The following is a 22,705-nucleotide window of genomic DNA, read 5'->3' on the forward strand; positions in this document are numbered from 1 at the left end:
GCAACCATATTATTGACTTATCTCCTTTTTGCCTCCTATGAGTGTCATCTTCTATAACATTTGTGTTCTATAAATGGATAATTCATTCTCTTAATTTTCCCAGTAGAGGGATTGGTTCTCTTTCCCAACAGATATTAGTGGAGTAAATCTATTTCAATTCTCGCTCCCCCTATTATTCAAACCTTTTTTCTATTAAAATCTGAATAAAATGGGATTATGTATAGACTCTGAAGAAGAAAAGAGAACAAATTTCAAACAGCATAGCATCTGTAAAGTAATACTTTGATGGAACCAATTTGAGTGTTCTAAACAACCCATTTGCTACCTTTTAAAAAGGAGTATTTCACAGGAACATTGCTAGTAATTTGGGACTGGAGTGAACCCCGGAGTTTTCAAGTAAGAACAATCACTCAAAATTTCCATTATCTTTCTTTTAGATCCTTCTTTTAGATCTTTTAAACCTTCCAACATGAGAGAAAGCTGTAGTTGTCCTCTCAACAACGACATGAACCACAGAGCCATCTTCTAAAAGCTACATCTTATTCTCAAAAAGAAGCTCGTTCCCTCACACAGTTTTGCCAGAATCCTGTGGAGAACATTATGTATAGAGGCAGCATATGTGTTTACTGCACAGCAATTCCAATGACCGCAAAGCCATCAAAATCTGGTCCCTCAAAAGGCCATCTGTGAAATGGCCACCAATGGTCTGAAACCATTCAGCTGGTGACAGGATTTACCTTGGAGGCACAAAGCTGCCAGCTCCACCGCCGTTTCATAAGGGCATTTTAGTCTGTGAAGAAAGAGACACACACAATTTGTCATAATGAAGAACAAACAGACACCCCATACCCGTTCTCTGGCTCTGTATTCACACTCATGAAATGAATTGTGTGTGTGTGCAAGTGCCGTCAAGTTGCAGCTGACTTATGGCAACCCCTCATGGGGTTTTCAAGGAAAGAGATATGCAGAGGCAGTTTGCCATTGCCTGCCCCTGCGTAGCAAACCTGGACTTCCTTGGTAGTCTCCCATCCAAATACTGACCAGGGCCAACCCTGCTTACCTTCCGGGATCTCCAGGTCAGGGAGGGGGAGGGGAGAGATAAAACCTGGCCTGGAAATATCAAAAGTTAAGCAGGGCCCGCCCTTATATAAATAAACCCCAACCGGGATGGCCCAGGCTAGCCGGATCTCTTCAGATCTCAGAAGCTAAGCAGGGTCGGCCCTGGTTTGTACTTGGATGGGAGACCACCAAGGAAGTCCAGGGTTGCTACGCAGAAGTAGGCAAATGGCTAAAACCACCACTGAACATCTCCTGCCTTGAAACCCCTATGAGGTCACCATAAGTGTGCAGCGCCTGACGGCAAATATGTGTGTTTAATATGGTGTGTGTATTGTACTCCCCAGAGCACTGAATGTCATAAGCTCCTATCTGTCGTGCTGCAACCCAGACACAGGCCTAAGATGCCCAAGCGCATCCAAAGCACAGCACCAGAGAATGGACAAGTCCTCACCTTCCTCACCAGCTGAGATCAAAAGACATGACTGCACCTACCAATGTGGTGGGCATAATCGTGACCCCCAGTCCCCTTAAGGCAACCTTTCCCTCTCTCTCTCTGGGCATCCATCAGCAGGAGGAAAGACCTCAAACTCACAGGAGAAAGACGGGCATTGCTCAAAGCATTTTGTGTACTGAGCGTGTCATCAAGAGCTTGCAACAGAAGAAGCAGCCTTTTCCACATGTGGTGGGATTGCAGAATGATAAAAGTGTTTTGGAAAAAAGTCCTAAAATGGAATAGATTCAATATTAAAGAAGAAGCATCTCCCTTACACCATTAAAGCGCCTGTCAGACTATAATTTGGAAAAGCTACCTCAAAAAGTTGTGGTATACTATATCGCACTTTTTGGTAATAGTGAGGATGCTGATAGCAAAATACTGGAAGCAGACTACTTTGCCAACCTATGAAATCTGGTTGAGAAAAGTTTGGTTTGTCATGATCATGGACAAAATCACAATGTTAAAACAGGATTGTAAGAAGAATAACATCTGGGAACTCTTTGCACTTTGCTGGTCTATGTAGATTTCTGGAATAAGAACTTTCCTATGGAGTCAGCAAAGAAGGAAATTCTGAATTTGATGCAATGCCTTGACTGGTAACACTGGGAATATATTGAGAAAAAGAAAAATATAGGAGAAAACGTAATGAAAATAGGACACTTTTTTTTGATTCTGTATAAAAGTAAACTTTTTGTAAATGTACTACAGTAAGCTTAATGAACTTTGTATTTTTAAGTAGGTTGGCACCAGGTCATGGCTTTTAATTTTTCTTTGTCTATTCATAATTTTTTTAAAAAGAAAGAAACCGAGGAGCAGTAAGATGGCATGAAGGGAGACATGGGGTGAACAGGCTCGATTTTGGACCACTGACATTATTCTAATTCAGCCATTTATCACACAGATAACTTTAGTGTAAGTCAATTTGGGTCTAACGGTTCTGCATCCCCCCTATGCACAAACCAGCAAAGCCCGAATCCTTGTATCAATGCACTCTCAATTATCGGAAGCTACCAAAATACATCAGAACAAGAAGCAGCTATGTTAATTTGATGTGTCTTAATCAACTTGACATTGTTATTGCTAAGCCAAAGTGTTAGAGGAGCAGAAAGAGAGTATTTTGAGCAATACAAAGCAGGACTCGAAGTTTTTAAATCAATGGCTATATCTTTTATTTTACTTTGAATGCCTCCTGACAGGAAACATAATTCAAATATAATTAGCATAAATAAAGATTTGTACTTACTTTCCCGAAAGAATGTCCTGCCTTAGCTGCAATACAAACAGGTACCTAGCAACATAAAAGCAAAACGACCGTCACATTTCCCAATAGTTCTCCACCCATTCTGGGAAATAAAAAATAATTGTGTAGCACCACTTTTAAAAAAATAGCCCTAGCTACAGTTCTCAAACCATTAACAACAGAGTACTTCCACAAAAAACCAAAAGGATTGTTTTAGGGTCATTCTTGCATTCCCAATACCCCACAATCACTTATTAAGCAGTAGATCTCTAGGAAGAAGAAGACAGGTTATTGACAGAACTTATTGAAGGTTTCTGATTGACTTTGAATACACAAGAATTTAGCCACCGAATCTGTAGGCAGCAGCTAAGCTCCTCACCACCACCCCCGTTACACCAGTGCCGTTGGAAGGGTTTACGCAGCTCTCCAGAACGCTTCGAAGCTGCAGCAACCCAACCACAGTTTGATATAATACTTCACAGTAGGATTCAGCATGGTTATGATGAGCAGGTTGCTCATAGCAAGGGGTCACCATGACTGAAAAGCGAAGGACGTTTTGCTCCCAGATTGCAGTCCCCGAACCCAAAGGATTCACAGGGAGTAATGGAAGCAGAACTGGGTCTTATTGGCAAAGCCTTGCCCTGGGATCTGTCACCCAATCATGCTACGGAGCAACAGGCTATTGAAAAGAGGCCCACCAACTTGGCAGGTGAGCTCCAAACCTTTACCCCACCCCACTCTCCAACCATATTAGGCCACCAGCTCAGCCAGCGCAAGGACGGGCAAAGCTTACTTTCCCCAACCTAGCACTTAATTCTGCTTCCTCAAACTACACACAACTTCCAGGCTCTTAGGAGGAAGAAGCAATGAACATTAGCTCCGTCTCTGAACTGAAGTTTCATCTGGGACAGCAGTAAGGTTAAGAGGCAATGTCCCCTCCTGAACTGTAGCGACCCTGGGCTTCCTGGGTGGTCTCCCATCCATGTACTAACCAGGGTTGACTCTGCTTAGTTTCTGAGATCTCACAAGATCGGACCAGCCTGGGCCATCCAGGTCAGGGCACCTGCAATATTTTATTCTTCCCCAACAGGATGAAGTGGCAGCTGGGCAGAAGAAAAACAAAGGGACACATTTGGGAAGGGAGGGCTAAACCTACTGCCCCGTGACCCCACCCAAGGCTATTCCCATCTTCACAGCCCCATTTTCAGTTCCGTTTCCAGCGTGTGAGGGAGTGTTGGCTTTCCCCCTGCACTAGTAGTGCCCGGAACCACTTTCAGTGCCTGTACAATGTGAATCGATAAAAGAAACACACTGGGGCTATTTATGCCATAAGGCTCTGAAGAAAGCAAAAACAGTCATCAGATTATTAGGGTGGAATCAAAGAGAACGGAGAGTAATGACAAATGATGGACGGCCTCTCAACAACACCCTGTTATTCACTACTGTTAGTGTAGGAAGGACAGTATTATTTTGTACATTAGGAACGACAGGTTAATAGGCAGGATGAGGAAAGATCTCTGTCGACAACAGGCGCGAGGCCAGCTAGAGGTTCTGAACGACCTTTCAGTCAGAAGCCTCCTTGCCCAGTGAGCAAATGAGGAGGGGGCAGGTCTTCTCCTCACCGGGATCAAATTTGCCACCCTGAAGAGAACAGGAGACAGGCGATAACGCCTCTTCCTCCTCCTGGCCACTGGCTGCTTGCCCCTTGGCCATCTGGGTGAATAAACAAGCAGTTACACCACTGAGTAGCAACAACAAGTTGGAGCAGTGGGGCTCGCTGGGGCTCAGCAGCTGTCCCAGGCTCCACACAGGAAGAATGACAAGGGTTAGGCCTTACCCTCACAGTCCAGAAGCATCTCTTATTGAACAAGGAATAACTGGACACAGATGAACCAGGAAGGAGGTGGCTTCAAAGAAGCATCTGAACTACACTTCAGTTGTAGCCCACTAGAATCTACTTCATCAACTAAGCCTTGGTCCATCCAGAAGGAACAACTACCCCACACTAACAGCACTTGTCACCATTCTCCTCCTTTAGGCAGTCAGCCAGGGGCAGGACACTGGGACAGACAGGTTCTTACCAAAACTAAAGGCTGCAGCTCTCAGCACCCCTTATCTTTCAGAGCCAGGGAACACTGGATCAGGCCTTAAGTATCCTAGCTTTTACAAGAAACGGTAAAGAAAAGCCTAGGAAAATTTTGAGTGTAACCAAACTAATAAGGAAAAATGAGGCACAAGGCAACTAGGTAGGAAGAACGCTACCATATCACCTTCTCCGAGATGACCTGACCTCACCATGCCACTCCTAGATGCCTTGCTCATAGTTGGGACACCAGACCAGGGTAGGAGGGATCATCTGCCTGTAGAGAAGACAGACAGAAAACCCACTAGTAAGACCATTTACTCTACCGGACAGATGATCCAGAACATGTGAGAGGTACTAGAGTTATCTTCCCTACAGGAAGGGAACCCAAATCCTCATCTGATAATGGAGACCTGAAGTCCCAACCATGAAATCTACAGCAAGAAGGTTTCCAACAACATCATCATGGTCAATACCACACCACTTTACAAAAAAAAAAATTACCATAGTGTGGAAGTGAAACTGCCTAGGGCAGAAAGCTTCTGAAATTGCTGAGCTATGATCTTATAAGCAACCAGAATATCTGCTGACTTGTACGACCTTTCCAATACAGGATGTAGCCCAGCGTCCCTCCGCTGCATAAGGATATAGGGAGCTGAGAGTTGCCCTCCCTAGCTATGCATAGTTTGAAGAACCTGCCTGTTCCACCGTAGAGAAACGCAGAGGGAAAATGCACTCCATTTCATAATTAAGGCAGAGAAATATACACCAAGACTAAGCTACTGTAAGACAAGGTCAAAACAGGCTGAAAAGGCAAATGTGAAGAATAACTGTTGAAGGAGGCCTGCCAACTCTGAATACCAGAACGATGGACTTCATTTCATCCATTATTTTCATCTGAGGACATTAAGCAGTGCTGCAGGGGCCCCCAACGTGGTGCCTGTGGGTGACACGGCACCCACCAAGGATTTTTAGAAAGTGGTAAAGGCCAGGTGGGCCTTTTTCCCAGCAAGACTTCTGATTGGTCACTGGAGATTTGAGTGGCTGTGCAGATTTTTTAAAAGGTTGCTTTGGTAACAGCTGCTCCCACAGCACAAGGATCTTCACTGTGTGACGGAAGGTAAGCTGCAGCAGCCGTTTTATGACTGGGTCTGCCTCTTGTGGCAGTCATTTTGTGGCTGCATCCGCCACACTGGATCAGAATTCTAAAGGTGTCAAAGAGGCTCAGAATTGGAAAGGTGTCAAAAAGGCTCACAAAGGGTGGGGACCCCCACAGTGCCCTAATACTTACAGCCACACATCAGATACACATACTTGGAAATAAGGCCTGCTTATTTCTAAGTAAGTGGCATATGAGAGAGGAAATCTGGAACACCTCTGCCAGCTGTGTGAGATCAAGGCTGAGCAGCTGTTTCCCACCCTGTTGCAGGTATTTAAGCCCTGGAGCGTGCCGGGACACAAGGCTTCTGGCAAGACCCAAAGGGCTCTTGGCTCCCAATCTGTGGCCCAGAATCAGTAGGGCCAGTGGATTCACGGACGACCCACGATGTTGTATTGTATATATTTCTTTTGTTTGTCTAAATGATGCCCCCCAAACTTTCTGAGCCTGCAGGCACCTCTGGAACTCTTAACAGAGCACGGTGGGTGCAGCGACAAAATGGGTGCTGCAGGAGGCAGAGCCAGCCACGAAACGACTGCAGCAGCTTAACTTCAAACACACAGTGAAGATCTTTGTGGTTTCATGGTAGCTGCTGCCAACGCAGCAGTTTAAAAAGTCTGCACAGTCGATCAAATCTCCATCAGCCAACCAGAAGCCTTGCAGGGCAAAAGCCTTACCTGGCCCCACCCATATCCTAAAAACATTTGGTGGGCGCCAGACAAGAGTGTCAGTGGGTGCCAAGTCGCCCATGGGTACCATGTTGGGGTCTAAACTATATTTTGGTGTTTCTTTGTAAGATTCTTTTCATCCCCAGTATGTGTGTGTGTGTGGGGGACACAGGACAGAAAGCGAGCAAGTGCAGGACTGAACACTCAGTGCTGCCGCATTCTCCCTCCCTCTTCCACTTTCTCTCCTTGCTCCATGTTCTCATGACTACTAGGGAACAACAGCCATACGCTTCTGCTTTCTGAGTAAAACGCAGCAAGAACAAAGAATGTTCGAAGTATGCCAACCTTATTCTCCATTTCCAAGAAACCTGACTATACTCTTGCATCTATGATACCCATTCGTGGAATTTCTCCTGCAGAGGGTTGGATCCACCAGAAATTTCCACTGGTGGAAGAGATTTCTCCATCAACACATGTCTTTCTTCTGCTCCCACTGCAGCTCAAAATGCTCCCTCCCCCAAAGAGACACATGAGGAAGGAGCAGAAGGTCAGTGTGTGTGTGTGTGTGTGTGTGTGAACAGACCAGCAAAACTCACCCTCCCTTTCATCTAAAGAACCCCTCCTGGGCCATCAATAAAATCCATAGAAAAAAAGCCTTACAATAGAACCACCCTGACAGTGGCCAGAACTCATGTGGAAAGTTTAGAAGACCCAAGCCTCAATGTTAAGGACTTCTAATGACATGTTGGACGTTAAGGAGAAGAATTCGCTTCTCTTTAGCGACAAGCCAAGGGAAACCATCACTGACAAATGGTGTGCCCCTCCAAGGCGGCTAATCAGATTTCTAGAATCTTCCCAAGACTGGCTCAGTAAATATCTGATCCTCAAAGCTCATGGCTTTACCCAGCTTCACCACAGTCAAGACGTTCATCTCTGGCCACTGAATTCCCCCCCTCGTCCAATGGTGAAGGCCTGTGATTAAGTGGGATTCAGCTGGATTAAGACCTAAAGTTGCATTGGAACTGTGGCTTAACTTGGAAAGGTCTGCGGCTCAGTCATCAAGCTACAGAAAGCCAGGGTTTCTGTGCATGCAGAAAGCCCAGGTTCAGCCAATGTCCTTCCAAATACGAGCACCTTAGAGAGACTTCTGGCCAAGGTCTTTGAGAGCTGCTGCCAGTCAGACTGGACAGCATGGGGCGGATCAACCACCCGGTCCAATTCCATATAAGACAGTTTCATATATGTTCAAACTCTGAGCAGACGCACCCCTTAAATGAAGTTAAGGTGGGAGCTGGGAAATTTGCACTTGAGAAGACCGGGCGTGCACTCCTGTTGCTAACTCCTGAACCCTTTGCTGAAGGTTAAGGGGGACGTGTCAAATATACCGAAGACACGTTCATTTGCACAAAGAAGCTTCTTGCATTTGCTAAATTCTGGCCAGATTTAATGAGCAGGACTCCACAAAGCCCCAACAGCAGGAGCTGAAACTGGATAGCTATGCAAATCAGGCCACACCTGGTAACAAAAAAACCAATGAACAGCCATTTACTGGTTTTTACCTATAAGCCGCCTCAAGCAGGGTTCTGAGGAGGTCCCATATAGACATCCCAAATAAATAAGTTTAAGCAAAAGCTACACAGACTCTGCTTGCTGAACAGCTCCAGAAAAAGGGCAAGCAAACGTTTACCCCCACCCCCAACTCTCATAACGTGTATTAAGTGCTACAATTCAGGATTCCTTCCTACCTTGTGAATTCCTCATGGAGGTTGTTTGGCTCTGATGAATAGTATTTGATCCGGAAGTGCAACGCATAGGGTGGCCCAACTACACAAAGAAACAGAAACCACACAATAAACAAGATTAAATGTATGTTACAGCATCATACGGGATTTTTTTTTTTTTAGTGAAACTCTGGTTTGAATGGCGCTAATGTGACAGAGGGTGAAGGAGAAAATAGTGTAACGGCAGGGAGCCCAGAGGCAGTGCTTCTGGAGAGGTAGAGAGCAGAGCAGACCACAAGACTCAGAAATGGGACCCTGAGGGTCAAACCAGTTAAAAAACAGTGTTGCTTACCTGTAACTGTTGTTCATCTAGTGGTCTTCTGTGCAGGCACACACATGGGTACTGCGCACGCGCAGGCCAGCCGCGGAGAACTTATGCTGGAAAGCTCTAGAATCTTCGGGCCTCTCTTGCCCCTCCCCCGTCCTCGGCTCTTCCCACCTAAGCGGTCATGTGACGGGGAGGGGCGACTGGCCGTCCCTCCAGTTCTCCACTTTGCCGCCGCGGAATTGACCTGCAAGAGAGCAACCACAGCAGGGATGGAGGGAGGGATGTGTGCCTGCACAGAAGACCACTAGATGAACACCAGTTACAGGTAAGCAACACTGTTTTTCATCGGCGTGGCTTCTGTGCAGTCCCACATGGGAGAATAGCACGCTAATGAAACACAGGAGGCGGGAGTAAGGTTGCAACTAATAACTTTTTATTTCCCTTACAGAACTGTGTTCAAAACTGCCACCCCCACCACGGAGTCACCGCGGATGCCAACATCCATGGAATAGTGGCGAACAAAGGTGGCTGGGCTGGACCAGGTCGCAGCCCGGCAAATATCCAACAGACTAGTGGATCCCAGGAAAGCGGCCGAGGAGGCCAATGCTCTGGTTGAGTGTGCTCGAAGATTGAGGGGACACTTCTTGCCTGCCGCCTGGTAGGCGATAGAGATGGCCTTGGTCAGCCATCGTGAGATGGTCTGAGGTGAGGCCCTACCTCCCTTTTTTGGGCCAAAGAAACCCACAAATAAATTATCCTCCTTACGATATTGTTTTGATCTGTGTAAGTAAAATAAAAGAGCCTGTCTGACATCTAATGTGTGCAGGCGCCGTTCTTCGACCGTCAGTGGATCTGGGAAGAACTTGGGTAAAACTATCTCCTGAGACATGTGGAACGTGGAAACCACCTTAGGGAGGAAATCAATACTGGTGTGAAGGACCACCCTGTCACTATACACCTTAAGGAAATGGGGGTCATGACGTAGAGCAGACAGGTCGCTGACCCTCCTGGCGGAAGTAATGGATACCAAAAATGCCACTTTATAGCTAATACAGCAGGCACGATGCAACGGTTCGAACAGTTTGGTCATCAGTTGGGCCAACACCCTGGTAAGGTTCCACTGTGGCAAGGGCGCCCTCACAGGGGGAAAAGTATTGTTGAGACCTTTTAAAAACCGTTTACATAACAGCTGCGAGAAGAGAGACCGACCTCTCACTCCATCATGCAAAGACGAAATGGCCGCCAAGTGTACCTTTGCAGACGAATTCGCCATTCCCCTTCCTTTCAGGGATAAAAGATACTCTAGTACCCTAGCCAGGAGACACGAGTTTGGACTTAAACCCTTCTCTGTTGCCCAGATTTCGAACTCGCTCCACTTACTACTATACGAACGCCTGGTAGAAGGCTTTCTAGCTGCCACGATTACCTCTGCCATCTCCCTGGGGATGTCCCCCATCATTGGATCAGCCATGCTGTGAGGTGGAGCGTAGCAGGATCGTGATGCCACACCTCCCCTATTGAAATCATGTCCGGGGTTATCGGGAGTTCCCAGAACCGCCCCTGTACCAGTTTCCAGAGCAGGGGGAACTACAGCCTCTTTGGCCAAAAGGGGGCTACCAAGATCACCTGGGCCTCCTCTACAGCTATCTTGCTCACCACCCTGTGCACTAAGGAAAGCGGGGGAAAGGTGTACATCAATCGCCCGGTCCATGGGATCTGACCTCGGATCCCTTGCGGCTCTTGAGTAAAGGTGGGGCATTTTGTGTTGTCCCCTGTAGCAAATAAATCTACCGCAGGGGTGCCCCAGCGATCCCACCGTTGAGCCAAAATGTGGTTGTTTAAAGACCACTCGTGTTGCCAATCGGAATCTCTGCTGAGGGCATCAGCCACAACATTTGACTGTCCTGCAATGTGAATGGCCGTGAGGTAGACATTGTGTTGGACGGCCCACTCCCAAAAGCGGAGGGCCTCCTCGCAGAGTCGTCGCGATCCTGTACCACCCTGTTTGTTTATGTAGTACTTCGCGACCACGTTGTCTGTTGCGATCAGGATCCTTTTGTCCTGAATAGTCCCTGCGAAAGAAATCAGAGCATATCTTATAGCCCTGAGCTCGAGGAGATTAATGTGCAATTGTGACTCCTCCAAGGACCACCTCCCTCTTGTCTGTAGGTGATCACAATGCGGCCCCATCCCGTTAGGGAAGCGTCTGTCAATAACTGGATGTCATGTGATGGCACCCCGAATGGTACTCCTACCAGGAGATTGCACTCTTGGCCCCACCAGTTGAGGGATCGAAGTACTCCTCTAGGGATAGACAGCATCTTCCCCTGACGATCTACATTTGGGCGGAAGTGCTGAAGAAACCACGATTGGAGAGGTCTCATTCTGAGCCTGGCCAGGGGAACCACCGCTGTGGTGGAGGCCACGAGGCCCAAAAGTGTCTGTATGCGTACCGCTTTTTGAAAACGGTTCCTCTGGAAAGCTTCCACCATGGATTGAATAGCCCTCGCTCTCTGGAGGGGGGGGGATAGCCTGGCCCGTTGAGCATCCAAGACCGCCCCAATGAATTCGATGCTCTGAGTGGGCTCGAGTCTAGATTTGGTCTCGTTGACAATGAGACCCAACCTGTTTAGGAGATGCAAGATAACCTGTACGCTCTCTTGAACCTCGCTGGGGGAAGAGCCGACCACCAGCCAGTCGTTGAGGTAGGGAAAAATAATAATGCCTTGAGTAGCCAGATGACCTATCACCTCCCCAACACACTTCGTGAATACTCGGGGAGAAGTAGTTAGTCCAAAGGGGAGGACGTTGTATTGAAAATGGTCACCTTCACAGGAGAAACCCTGCAAGACTTGTGAATGGCTATGTGAAAATAGGCATCTTTGAAGTCCAAGACTGCAAAGAATGCCCCTGCAACCAACAAAGTCCCCACCTCTTGGATGGACACCATCCTGAAGGGTCTAACACGTATGAATTTGTTCAATTCCCGGAGATCCAGAATGGGTCTCTTGCCACCACCCTTCTTATCCACCAGGAAATAGGGTGATTAGAACCCGGATCCGATCTGATCCTTAGGAACCTGGCTGATCGCACCCTTCTGCAGCAATTCTGCGACCTCATCCCGTAACATGGGGAGAACCTGAGTATCTCTTAAGGGAGGATTCAAGAAAGGAGGACGATCCAGCCATTCCAAAAAATTACCATGTTTTATTATGGATAACACCCATTGGTCTACTGAAATGAGAGCCCATTCAGAGTGGAATGGAGACAACCTGTCCAGGAAACGTAGGGCAGGTAAACCAGAAACAGGAACGGTTAGTCATTGCGAGCCCTTCTTTGGGTTCAGTCTGCCTTGTGGAGACCTATCACCCCTCTTTCCCCTATTCTCGGGGGGAAACCTCCTCTGGTCAGGTGGATTAAAGGGCTGTCGGGTTTGCCCCGAATATTGGTAAGGAGTGAAACGATACCCTCTATTATAGAAGGGGGGATTCTGTCTGGGTCTATACTTGGAGCGGAAGGATGAGGTTGAAGGCCCAGGTGCTGTAATGCCTAATGATTTGGCGACAGCCCGATCCTTTTTGTACTTATAAAGGTATTCGTCAGAGGCTTGGTTAAAGAGGGCTTGGTTCATCGAACGGCATGCCCTCCATCTATTTTTGGCTTCCTGCGGCAAATTAGAAGAACGGAGCCAAGAAAAGCGCCTTAATGCCACGCTGGACGCCAAGGTCTTACTGGCGACATCGGCATCGTGCCTGGCCGCATAAAGCTGATGACAGCCTAAGCGATAGCCCTCCGATTGCATGGCTTTGGCTACCTTTATTTTTTCCTCCATTACATCAGGGAATAAATCAGTGACGTGTTCCCAAAGTAACATTTGGTAACGTCGCATCAATGCACTATGGTTGGCTACCCTTAAACCTAGGGAACCTACAGAGTAAAGCCTGTGACCCAGGAGATTGAGCTTTCCCCCTGGCTGGGAGAGTATCCGCCACCAGAGAGCTACTTTGGGGGTGGCTGGTATAGGCATGGGAATTCACCTTCCTGTACCCTATAAAGGTTATCCACCTTCCTGGGGATTAACGGATAAGAAGCTGGCTTAGGCCAATTAGTAAGGGCAATTCCTCTGACGCCCTTCACCATGGGGATAGCCACTGGTTCGGACTCAGGGGAGTACAGGACGTCCATTATGGGATCCTCCTCCCTGGATTGTGCGGGATCAACCTTAAGCCCAAGGGCTTAGGCCATTCTAGCTAACTGGTCATTATAGCCCCTAATATCCTCCAAAGGGGGGACAGGGAATGGATCGCCCACCACGTCATCAGGCGAGGGCCAAGACGAAGTTTCAGAACCCCTATGGGATAATCTAGTGTCCTCGTCAGAGTCCGAGGGGTCCGACTGGAAGACCTGCCTCGTCGTGCGGGCAGCACCTCTCGACGTCGAAGCCTGCGGCATCAATGCCCTCACTTTGCGGTCTCTTGGCGATCTGGAACAGCCCCTCGATGTCGAGGCCCGCCGTTGTGAATCGGGTGGAGTTCCTCGGTGCTGATGGTCCTCTCGACGCTCGCCAGATGAATGAGATCGGTGCCGATCTGGGCTCCTTCGTGGTGAAGGGTCCCGGGGTCGTTCGGGATCTCTAGTTGCGTCATGACCACGAGGTGAATCCCATCGTCTGCTATCTCTTTGACGAGGAGGTGGGAAGCGGCAGCAGGAGCAGCTGCCCCTTTGATCCCAATACTGACGGGATCAGTAACACTTGCTGCGGTGTGACTCGGCAGATTGGCGTGCGCGCATGTCGGAGTCAGAATGAAAATCCGGGATCACTATCACATCATGATCCTATGGGGGAAAGTACATCTGCTCCTCACGGGGGGACCTCTTCCACTTGGGGGAGCTGGAATTTCTCCGTTCCCTGGAGTCTTTCCCTTGCGATGGAGCGCAGCTGTGGCGTCCCTGAGAGGAAGCTGGCGAAGGAAGGAGAGACTCGCCAGACCTGATGACGCTCGATAGAACCGCGCTGCTGGGTCAAGGAAGGGGATCACCGCATATCCTTAAGAGAGGTTGACGGGGAAGTCTTCGGTGCCGATCCGGTCTTCTCCAAACCCTCTCTAGGAGTCGTGATGGTCCTCGGTGCCGAGTCCTCCTTAGGCGTCGAGGGATGTCCCGGCACCGATCCCTTCTTCGACGTCGAGCTCTTTGGTGGTGTCGAGCCCCTCCTCGACGTCGACCGACGCTGGCTGCTCGGTTCTTTGTCGCGACGGGGAGATTTCTCAGGGGCCCCTGTAGTAGACGATGCCATCTTCTTGGAGCTAGTAGAGGCGTCTGCCTTTTTCATCTTCTTAGAGGATGAAGAAGGGGATTTTTTGGTGGAGGCCTTAAGGACGGGAGCAAGGGATTTCTCGTAGAGAAAGGCTTTAAGTTTCAGGGCCCTGTCCCGGCAGGAGCGGTGGGTAAGTGAACTGCAATGTTTGCAGGACGCGGTGATATGATCCTCCCCCAGGCAATAGATGCACTCGTCGTGCTCGTCTAATTGCGACATTTTATAGCCGCACGAGGAACATTTTTTGAAAAGGGCCATCATATCTTCCATATGACGACTTAAAAATAGGAGCTCACCAGAAAACATTCTATCTTACGCGACGGCGAAGAAAGAACTGTAGGGACGGCCGCTCGCCCCTCCCTGTCACATGACCGCTTAGGAGGGAAGAGCCGAGGACAGGGGAGGGGCAAGAGAGGCCCGAAGATTCTAGAGCTTTCCAGCATAAGTTCTCCGCGGCTGGCCTGCACAGTACCCATGTGTGGGACTGCACAGAAGCCACGCCGATGAACCTCTGGGAGAATGGGAGGTAGACTGACAACAAACAGGCCACTTCCAGTGCAAACCTGTAAGAGACACGACACTCTAGAATTCACCCAAAACTTTAATGTTTTAAAACCCATAGAGTACTAGATGACTCCTAGAGTGTTATGCAGATGCAGCGATATCACTGCCATGTTCGTGTGTTGGAAATGTCATTGCGGCATTGGCTCGATGCCAATCACCCCTCCATTTTGTTCCCGCTGCTCCAATGAGGAGCAACTGGCACGGCAGGGCCTAGAGTAAAACAGCAGCTATTCTAGATCACATGTCTGCCCTGTGCCCCTCCCCTATTAAGTGGTGGGGAGGGGACCATTTCTATCTCGAGAACACAGGAGGTCGAGTGCTAAAACTGGCAACTACCAGGTTCAAATTTCCACAAGGATTCACTAGATGACTTTGGGTCAGATATTCTCTCAGTCTAACTTCTCTCACATGGGGATAAAAGGGAGGAAGAGACAACTGTGCACAGGTTGAGTATCCCATATCCAGATATCCGATATCCAGACTGACCCGAAAACCAGACTTTTTAAGCCGGCATACAGGTGTTATTCAAAGGCCCTCAACAGCACATCAGTTTGCTTTTTGATGGTTCAATGTACACAAAATATTTTTAAAGTAAGTTTAAAATTACACTATGTGTATAAAGTGTATATAAAACATAAATGAATTTCGTGTTTAGACTTGGGTCCCATCCCCAAGATATCTCATTATGTACATGCCAATATTCCAAAATATGGAAATACAGACCACTTCTGGTCCCAAGCAGTTGATATAAAGGATAGTCAACCGGTATAAAATATCCTAAATTCAGTAGATTAAAGACTGCCAAAAAAGTTAGACAGATGACAGGGAGACTCTGACTAACGCCTTTTTTTTTTAAACTAGAAACACAGCACTAGAAATTGAACACACTCAGAGTCACAAATCCATCATCTTAAATGTAAAGAGATTTTCAGTGTGATTCCTGATATCTTCTAAATGTACAGGCAGGGGATCTGTGAGACTCTAGTTTTTAACATAAGTTTAAATGAGACAGCCCAGCGCTGACCTAGAGTTACCCAGTTCAAATTAATTCAGTTTAAAGGTTTATTGGCAATGCTCCTATCCTGCACTTTCTTGGAAAGCACAAGGGTAGGTTACACACATAAATGGCTTGCTGAGGCCAGGAATCTTGGTGGTCATCTATGAAGGCAAAGGTCAACTCCACACCTGCTTAGCTTCAACAATGCTATGGCAGGAGTAGCATCCATCAGGTACAATAGAATCTGTGTTCAAACATAGCATATTTCTGGCCTGAATGAGAATCTTCCAAGAGAAGCACCAAAGTAGATAGCATCAGGGAAATTACTGAAAGTCTCACTAGTAAACACACACACACCCTGCTTTTAATTATCATTTTTGAAAGAGAGAAAAGCACAGAATGCAGCTGACAAGTGGTATCTGCTGCTTGAGAAACAGCAAAGAAGTCACAGACATGGCCAAGAATATAAGGGAGCACTTGCTGGTCTAGGCTAAAGAGAAGAAGAAGAGTTGGTTTTTATATGCCGACTTTCTCTGTCTTTTAAGGAGAATCAAACCAGATTACAATCTCCTTCCCTTCCTCTCCCCACAACAGACACCCTGTGAGGTAGGTGGGGCTAATAGAGTTCTGAGAGAACTGTGACTAGCCCAAGGTCACCCAGCAGGCTGCATGTGTAGGAGTGGGGAAACCAACGCAGTTCACCAGATTAGCGTTCGCCACTCATGTGGAGGAGTGTGGAATCGAACCCAGTTCTCCAGATTAGAGTCCACCACTCCTGATCACCATACCATGGAGGATTCTTTTGCAAGCCAGAATCAGGGCAGACTTGGTGTTTCAAGCTAACAATGAGACATGAAAAACAGGGACTCAAGGAAACCAGAGCACAACTTTGAAGAGAGACACAGAACAAAGCAGCAGCAACAGACTAAAAAAATGGCCTCTAATAGTTTAGAAATGGTATGCTAGTATAATATATTTAAAGATGATACATGAGTATCGATAATGTTATTGATGTTTTAAATTATAAGATAACAAGTAGGAGACTCATGCCTGAGGGGAACCCATCCCCTTCCCCCCATGTTTGCTCGACAGGCTGCCTGGCAAAAATCACGCAAAGTGATGGTATCGCTTTGCTCTGGTTCAACCTCACCTAGAGTTCAGTTTTGGGCACCGCAATTTAAAAAGGATGTAGACAGGCTGGAATGCGTCCAGAGGAGGGCAAACAAGATGGTGAGGGGTCTGGAGACCAAGTCCTATGAGGAAAGGTTGAAGGAGCTGGGTATGTTTAGCCTGAAGAGGAGAAGACTGAGAGGGGATATGATAACCATCTTCAAGTACTTGAAGGGCTGTCATATAGAGGATGGTGCTGCGTTGTTTTCTGTTGCCCCAGCAGGTTGGACCAGAACCAACAGGTTGAAATTAAATCAAAAGAGTTTCTGTCTAGACATTAGGAAGAATTTTCCAACAGTTAAAGTGGTTCCTGAGTGGAACAGGCTTCCTCGGGAGGTGGTAGGCTTTCCTTCCCTGGAGGTTTTTAAGCAGAGGCTAGATCGCCATCTGTCAGCAATGCTGATTCTATGACCTTAGGCAGATAATGAGAGGGAGGGCATCTTGGCCAACTTCTGGGCATGGAGTAGGGGTCACTGGGGGTGTGTGGGGGGAGGTAGTTGTGAATCTCCTGCCTTGTGCAGGGGGTTGGACTAGATGACCCTTGTGGTCCCTTCCAACTCTATGATTCTATGATGTGTTTTAATGATTAGATAATGTGGAACTGTATTTTAATTAAGATGTTTTAACTGGTATTTATATGTATTTTAATGACCCTTGTTGTTCCTCGCCCTGAGCCTGGCTTCGGTGTGTGTGCTAGAAATATAATTTTTTTAAAAACATTAATGTAAGTGTGGGCATGAAAAAGAGTATTCATAAAAAAACTGGTATTAGCTAGAGAATGTTCCTTTATGCAATAAGAAACCCATGACTGCTTTTAGGAGGACTAAGCATCTGAGGGAACATCCTGTTCATAGCAACACTCAAAAATGTGTTAGTCATCCAAGGGTCCTACCTGGCACTAATCCTCCTCAGGGGCATTTTGCCTGTGGAAATTGTAATTGTTGGAAACTAACACGGAATATGAAATACTTTATCAACTCTTTGGAAAAGAATAAAATATATACTAAAGCAGGGGTGTCGAACTCATTTGTTCCGAGGGCCGGATATGACATAAATGTCACTTGGTTGGGCCGGGCCATGTGTACAAAGTAAACAAATACCGTAAATACCATAAAATGTAATGCCAGGTACCGGGGATACAAACTTCATTGAAGACACAGGCAAAGTCAATTAATGATATTATTTTTGTTATTGTTTTAAAGCATGTTTGCATTTTAAGTAAGAAAAAAAGTAAAAATAATATCATTAATAGGCTTTGCCTGTGTCTTCTATATAGTTTGTATCTCTGGTACCTGGCATTAAATTTGATCTAGACTGGGGGGGGGGGGCTGCCTTGGTTGGGGAGCACACAAGTCTGGACTGGGGTGGGCGGTGGCTGCCTGGGAACAGAATTTCCCCAAGGATCAGAATTTGTACTCTGGGACTGGAATGACATGTCGCAGAGTGTAATGACAGCCCCTAGGAGTAGCAGAAGCATTCTGGGGCTGTCATTCCATTCCCAAACACTTCTGCTACTCCCAGAGGCTGTCATTCCACTCTGCATCCTGTCATTCCAGTCCCAGAGCACTGAATCTATTCCCAGGGGCTGTCATTCCATTCTGCAACCTGTCATTCTAGTCCCAGAGCACAGATTCTATTGGCAGGAACCGTCATTCCACTCTGGGGGCTCTCCTTCTTTGCAACTCTTTTTGTGCTGTAATGTATTTCAATGGAGCCCATGCAAGAATTGGCATTTCTGGATCCCATTATCTCCAATGGGCCTTCAAGCCACTCCCATTGTTTCCAATGGGCAATCCTGTCATACCTTTTAGTACATCCCCTTGTTTGTTTTAGGAACTGTGTGAAGAATTAACCTTTGGGAAGTTCTTCTTGCCTATGGAGCAGCAGTGCAAGATTGCTGAGGCTTGAGGATAGGAGATCAGCATCTTGCTCACTTACAGTGCATTCCTAAGGAGAGTTACTCCAGACTAAGCCCATTGAAATGAATGGGCTTAGACTGGAGTAACTCTCCTTAGGAATGCACTGTTAGTCCTGACCCTCAGCAGTTGCCCCAGAGCTCCAACTGCTGAGGTTTTACACTCGGTGAACAGGAAGCTGCTCATCTTGCTCCATAATTTGAGCAGTGCAATGTAGTGAGGAAAATACACATTAAACATGTATTTCTGTGTCACCACCCTAATTTCAGATACTGTTAGGGTCTCAGTCTATCTTCCACAGTTTTCTCCTTTTCTTTCTCCAGGGTGCTCAGGTTGGCCTACATGAATCTCCTTTTTCCCCTTTTTATCCTCACAACAACCCTGTAAGATTGGTGAGGCTGAGAGGGCTCAGGGACACCCAGTAAGTTTCATAGTGGAATAAAACTGGAGTCTGTCCTAATCAGATACTCATACTGGTTCTTACCCATTTGCAGGTTGGGGTCTTCTGTTAGAGCAGGTTTTCTTTTGCCTTCAGAGAACTGGGTTTCTGCTTCCCCAAAAAATACTTGTCTAATTAGCTTAGCTCTGAGCCCCCCCAAAAATTATGATAACTGAGCCCCCCCCCAGAATTAAAACAGGAAGGACTCTGCGTGGTAAGTACAAGGGCTCCACTTTGTGCATATCTGGGGGAAGAGAGAGACACAAACACAGCACAGTCCAAACCGCCACCTTCCAGGGGAAGCAAACTCGCTCCTCGTGCAATTGTGCCCCAACCCCAACAGTACAAAGGGGGTGGCTTACATACAGCGTTCAAATCAGCGTTGAGGTGGTGGAAAGCTGGGGCACCCAAGACGAAGCCTGGCAGCCTAACAACGGCAACAGAGATGGCCATCTGTCAGCCAGGCTGATTCTGTGACCTTAGGCAGATCATGAGAGGGAGGGCACCTTGGCCATCTCCTGGGCATGGAGTAGGGGTCACTGGGGGTGTGGGTGGGGAGGTAGTTGTGAATTTCCTGCATTGTGCAGGGGGTTGGACTAGATGACCCTGGTGGTCCCTTCCAACTCTGTGATTCTATGAGGGCATTTGTTCTTTAAAGCTACAGATGCTTCTTGTATTCTGAGGGGTTAACCCTCCAGCTTATTTATTTCAGATTTCCATTGTTTTTTTTGTAAACCTAGAGCTTACTCAGGTTTGTAGAAAGGTTTGTTCATGGTTCTAAACTCCGGATTTAACTATCCACGCATTTTGCCATGATAAGAACTAGATATATTGACTGCTGATTAGTTAGCCATGAATGTGAGCCCTATCGAATAGAGCAGCTAGCTATTATTTAAGATGATTTTGAAAACCGGTGGACATGTGAGTCTGGACTATTAGCTGTTTCTTAGAAGGGACTCCTCCTCTTTTGACCTGCTTATTTTGGGTAAGATATTTAATGGGCTCAGTAAATTGCTTTCCTATAAGCAGAATCAATGGACAGTATCTTTTTATAAAAAGCAAGTTAATGTTAAAAATTTAAATATTTGTACTTTATTAAAAAGATAAAATTGGGTCAATACTCTGCAATAATATTTTTGCTTGTATACTTTACCTATAATGAACCAAATTGTTATGTGGTTTACCTGTTGCCTGGGGATGAATGATCTGATATAGGAAAGTTAACTAGACACCTAGGGCTCCGGAAATGCTCACCTATACCTGAACCAGGCCTGACCAAAGTTATCCAGAAAAAAAGAATCACGTATCAGACTCGCCATACTTACTTTTTATTTGCTTCTTGATGGGTTTCGAAAGGTCCAGCCAGTGCTAGGAAAAGAAAAGCCTTGTTTAGAAAAAGGGGCAGGACTTTGCTGGTCGTTTATTCTAGCTCAGAGGTCCCCAATATGGTGCCTGTGAGTCCCACAGCGCCCACCCATACTTTTCCTGATGCCCGCCAAGTGCTTTTAGAAAGTGGGCCGAGTTAGGTGGGGCTTTTGACCAGCAGGGCTTCTGGTTGGATTGGCAGATTAAAATGCATCATGTTAAACAGAGCTTCTGCTTGAAATGTTAAAGAGGTACTAATACGAGTTATGTATAACTTTGCTCCCTGACATTTTGTGATTGGCTCCACCTCCCGTGGCAGCCATTTTTGTGATTGCGCCCATGGCCCTGTGTCAGACTTCCAAAGTTGCCCGCAGGCTCAAAAAAAAAAAAGTTGGGGACCCCTGCTCTAGTTTAAAAAGAAACAAGCAGAAGACTTCTCTTTACGCAAGAGAAGAGCCTTTACTTCATAAATATTTGCAGTAGCCCCACAGTCTTGATTTCATTGGAACATGTCTGTTCAAACACTAACAGAAGGAGTCAATTGCTTTTGTGGTTATATTCTTCATGAGATACAGCACACCAAGGAGCCTGACAATTTAATCAATAAAAGGAAATCATCACAGACAATGAAACACAGGATGTAGTATAACCTTACTGAGCTGGATCCCACGGATCTGTGCTGCTTTCAGCATCATTTCCCCACAGCCCAAGGAGCTGAAGGCTCTTCTGCCAGGGGAAAAGCATTGCCAGAGGAATGCCTGCACTAGAGGAAAGCACGGCTGCTAGTGTAACAGATCTGTGGGACCCAATCATTAAATTCACTACAGTCCTGAATAGTAAATCATCACCACGTTTCTTTTTAAAAGCAGCTACACAACTGTAGGACTTAGGGTTGCCAGTTCTGGGTTGGGAAATACCTGGAGGTTTTGGGGGCGGAGCCTGAGGAGGGCAGGGTTTGGAGAGGGGAGGGATTTCAATGCCATAGAGTCCAATTGCCAAAGCGGCCATTTTCTCCAGGTGACCTGATCTTTGTCGCCTGGAGATCAGTTGTAATAGCAGGAGATCTCCAGCCACCACCTGGAGGGTGGGAACCCTAGTAGGACTAGAAGAGAAAAGCCCACGTGCAAGTTCTTCTTGTACTATTCCACAAGAACAAAAGAGCCCAGTGGTCCGTCTAGTCCAGCCTCCTGTCTCATAAGGTGGCCCAACCAGTTCCTCTGGCTGTCCAACAACAGAGCACAGTGGCCGAGGCCTTCCCCTGATGTTGCCTTCTGGCATTGGTATTCGGAGGTTTACTGCCTCTGAGGCTGCCTGGACCAAGTGTCCTCAAAGTGAGAAGGCAGACTCCTAAAACGAGCTTCATAAGATATTCCGGGCCCAAGAAATTTAGAGCTTTCTCCCACCTCCAGGAGAATGACTCTGATTTTAGAGCAGGGGTGGGGAATGTCAGGCCCGGGGGCCGTTTAAGGCCCGCCAAGTCTTTTGGTCTGGCCCTTCGTGACTCCTGGCAGATCTCTACCTCAGAAGGATGTAAGACTGGTGATTCCCCCCCACCCCCACCCCCCGCAGACAGGAATAGCCTCTATTCAAGGAACCTTTTATCCCCCTTTGCAGAAGAGTCGTTAGCTATGGAGCTGCTAGGACCGTCCAAGAAACTGTGTTAACCCTTTCCCAACTGGGCCATGGAGAAACGTATTCCCTTTGTACTACAAGAGGGCTGGGGGCGGAAGTGGTGACAATGGAGGGGTTAAAGGGGGCAGGACCGGAATGCGTGGGGGGGGGGAGTTCTTAGCCAGTGTGTCCTCATTTCAAGTCAAGTCAAGTAGCCTTTATTGGCATAAGATAAAGTGTATAAAAGCAAATACATAAAATCCGTACAGTACAAGAAACTCCATAGTTTTTACAGTAAAATCAATTAAGGTGCATTAGACAATTTAACAGTACTAGGCCAGCATTATTTGGTGCACAAGCGCTCACGTTCTTGAATCGCGAACTGTAAGAATCTTGTCACCAATTCAATTTTTATGGGGTCCTGGGTGGTCATGAGGAAAGACACCTTAATTTTGGTGAGTAACCATCCCCTGTCCACAAATAATGTGTCAATAAATTGAGAACGGACCCTAGAATAAAATGAGCAGTTAAGGAGGACATGGGAAACTGATTCTATTTTGCCCTCCCCACAA

The 22,705-nt window shown here is 46.9% G+C and overlaps 1 protein-coding gene across 1 annotated transcript in view; it reads right to left on the reverse strand.

The window, feature by feature from the left end:
* LOC130484339 (band 4.1-like protein 4B) overlaps positions 1-22,705 on the reverse strand; it is a 98,574-nt gene that overhangs the window by 12,709 nt on the left and 63,160 nt on the right. The window contains exons 3-6 of the mRNA XM_056857291.1: positions 20,483-20,525; positions 8,451-8,529; positions 2,799-2,843; positions 738-790 (exon numbers count right to left, since the gene is read on the reverse strand). Of these exons, the coding sequence (XP_056713269.1) occupies positions 738-790; positions 2,799-2,843; positions 8,451-8,529; positions 20,483-20,525 (220 nt within the window). The remainder of the gene's footprint in view (positions 1-737; positions 791-2,798; positions 2,844-8,450; positions 8,530-20,482; positions 20,526-22,705) is intronic.

The sequence above is a fragment of the Euleptes europaea genome, chromosome 11 (assembly GCF_029931775.1).
Source record: "Euleptes europaea isolate rEulEur1 chromosome 11, rEulEur1.hap1, whole genome shotgun sequence".
Classification (NCBI taxonomy): Eukaryota; Metazoa; Chordata; class Lepidosauria; order Squamata; family Sphaerodactylidae; genus Euleptes; species Euleptes europaea.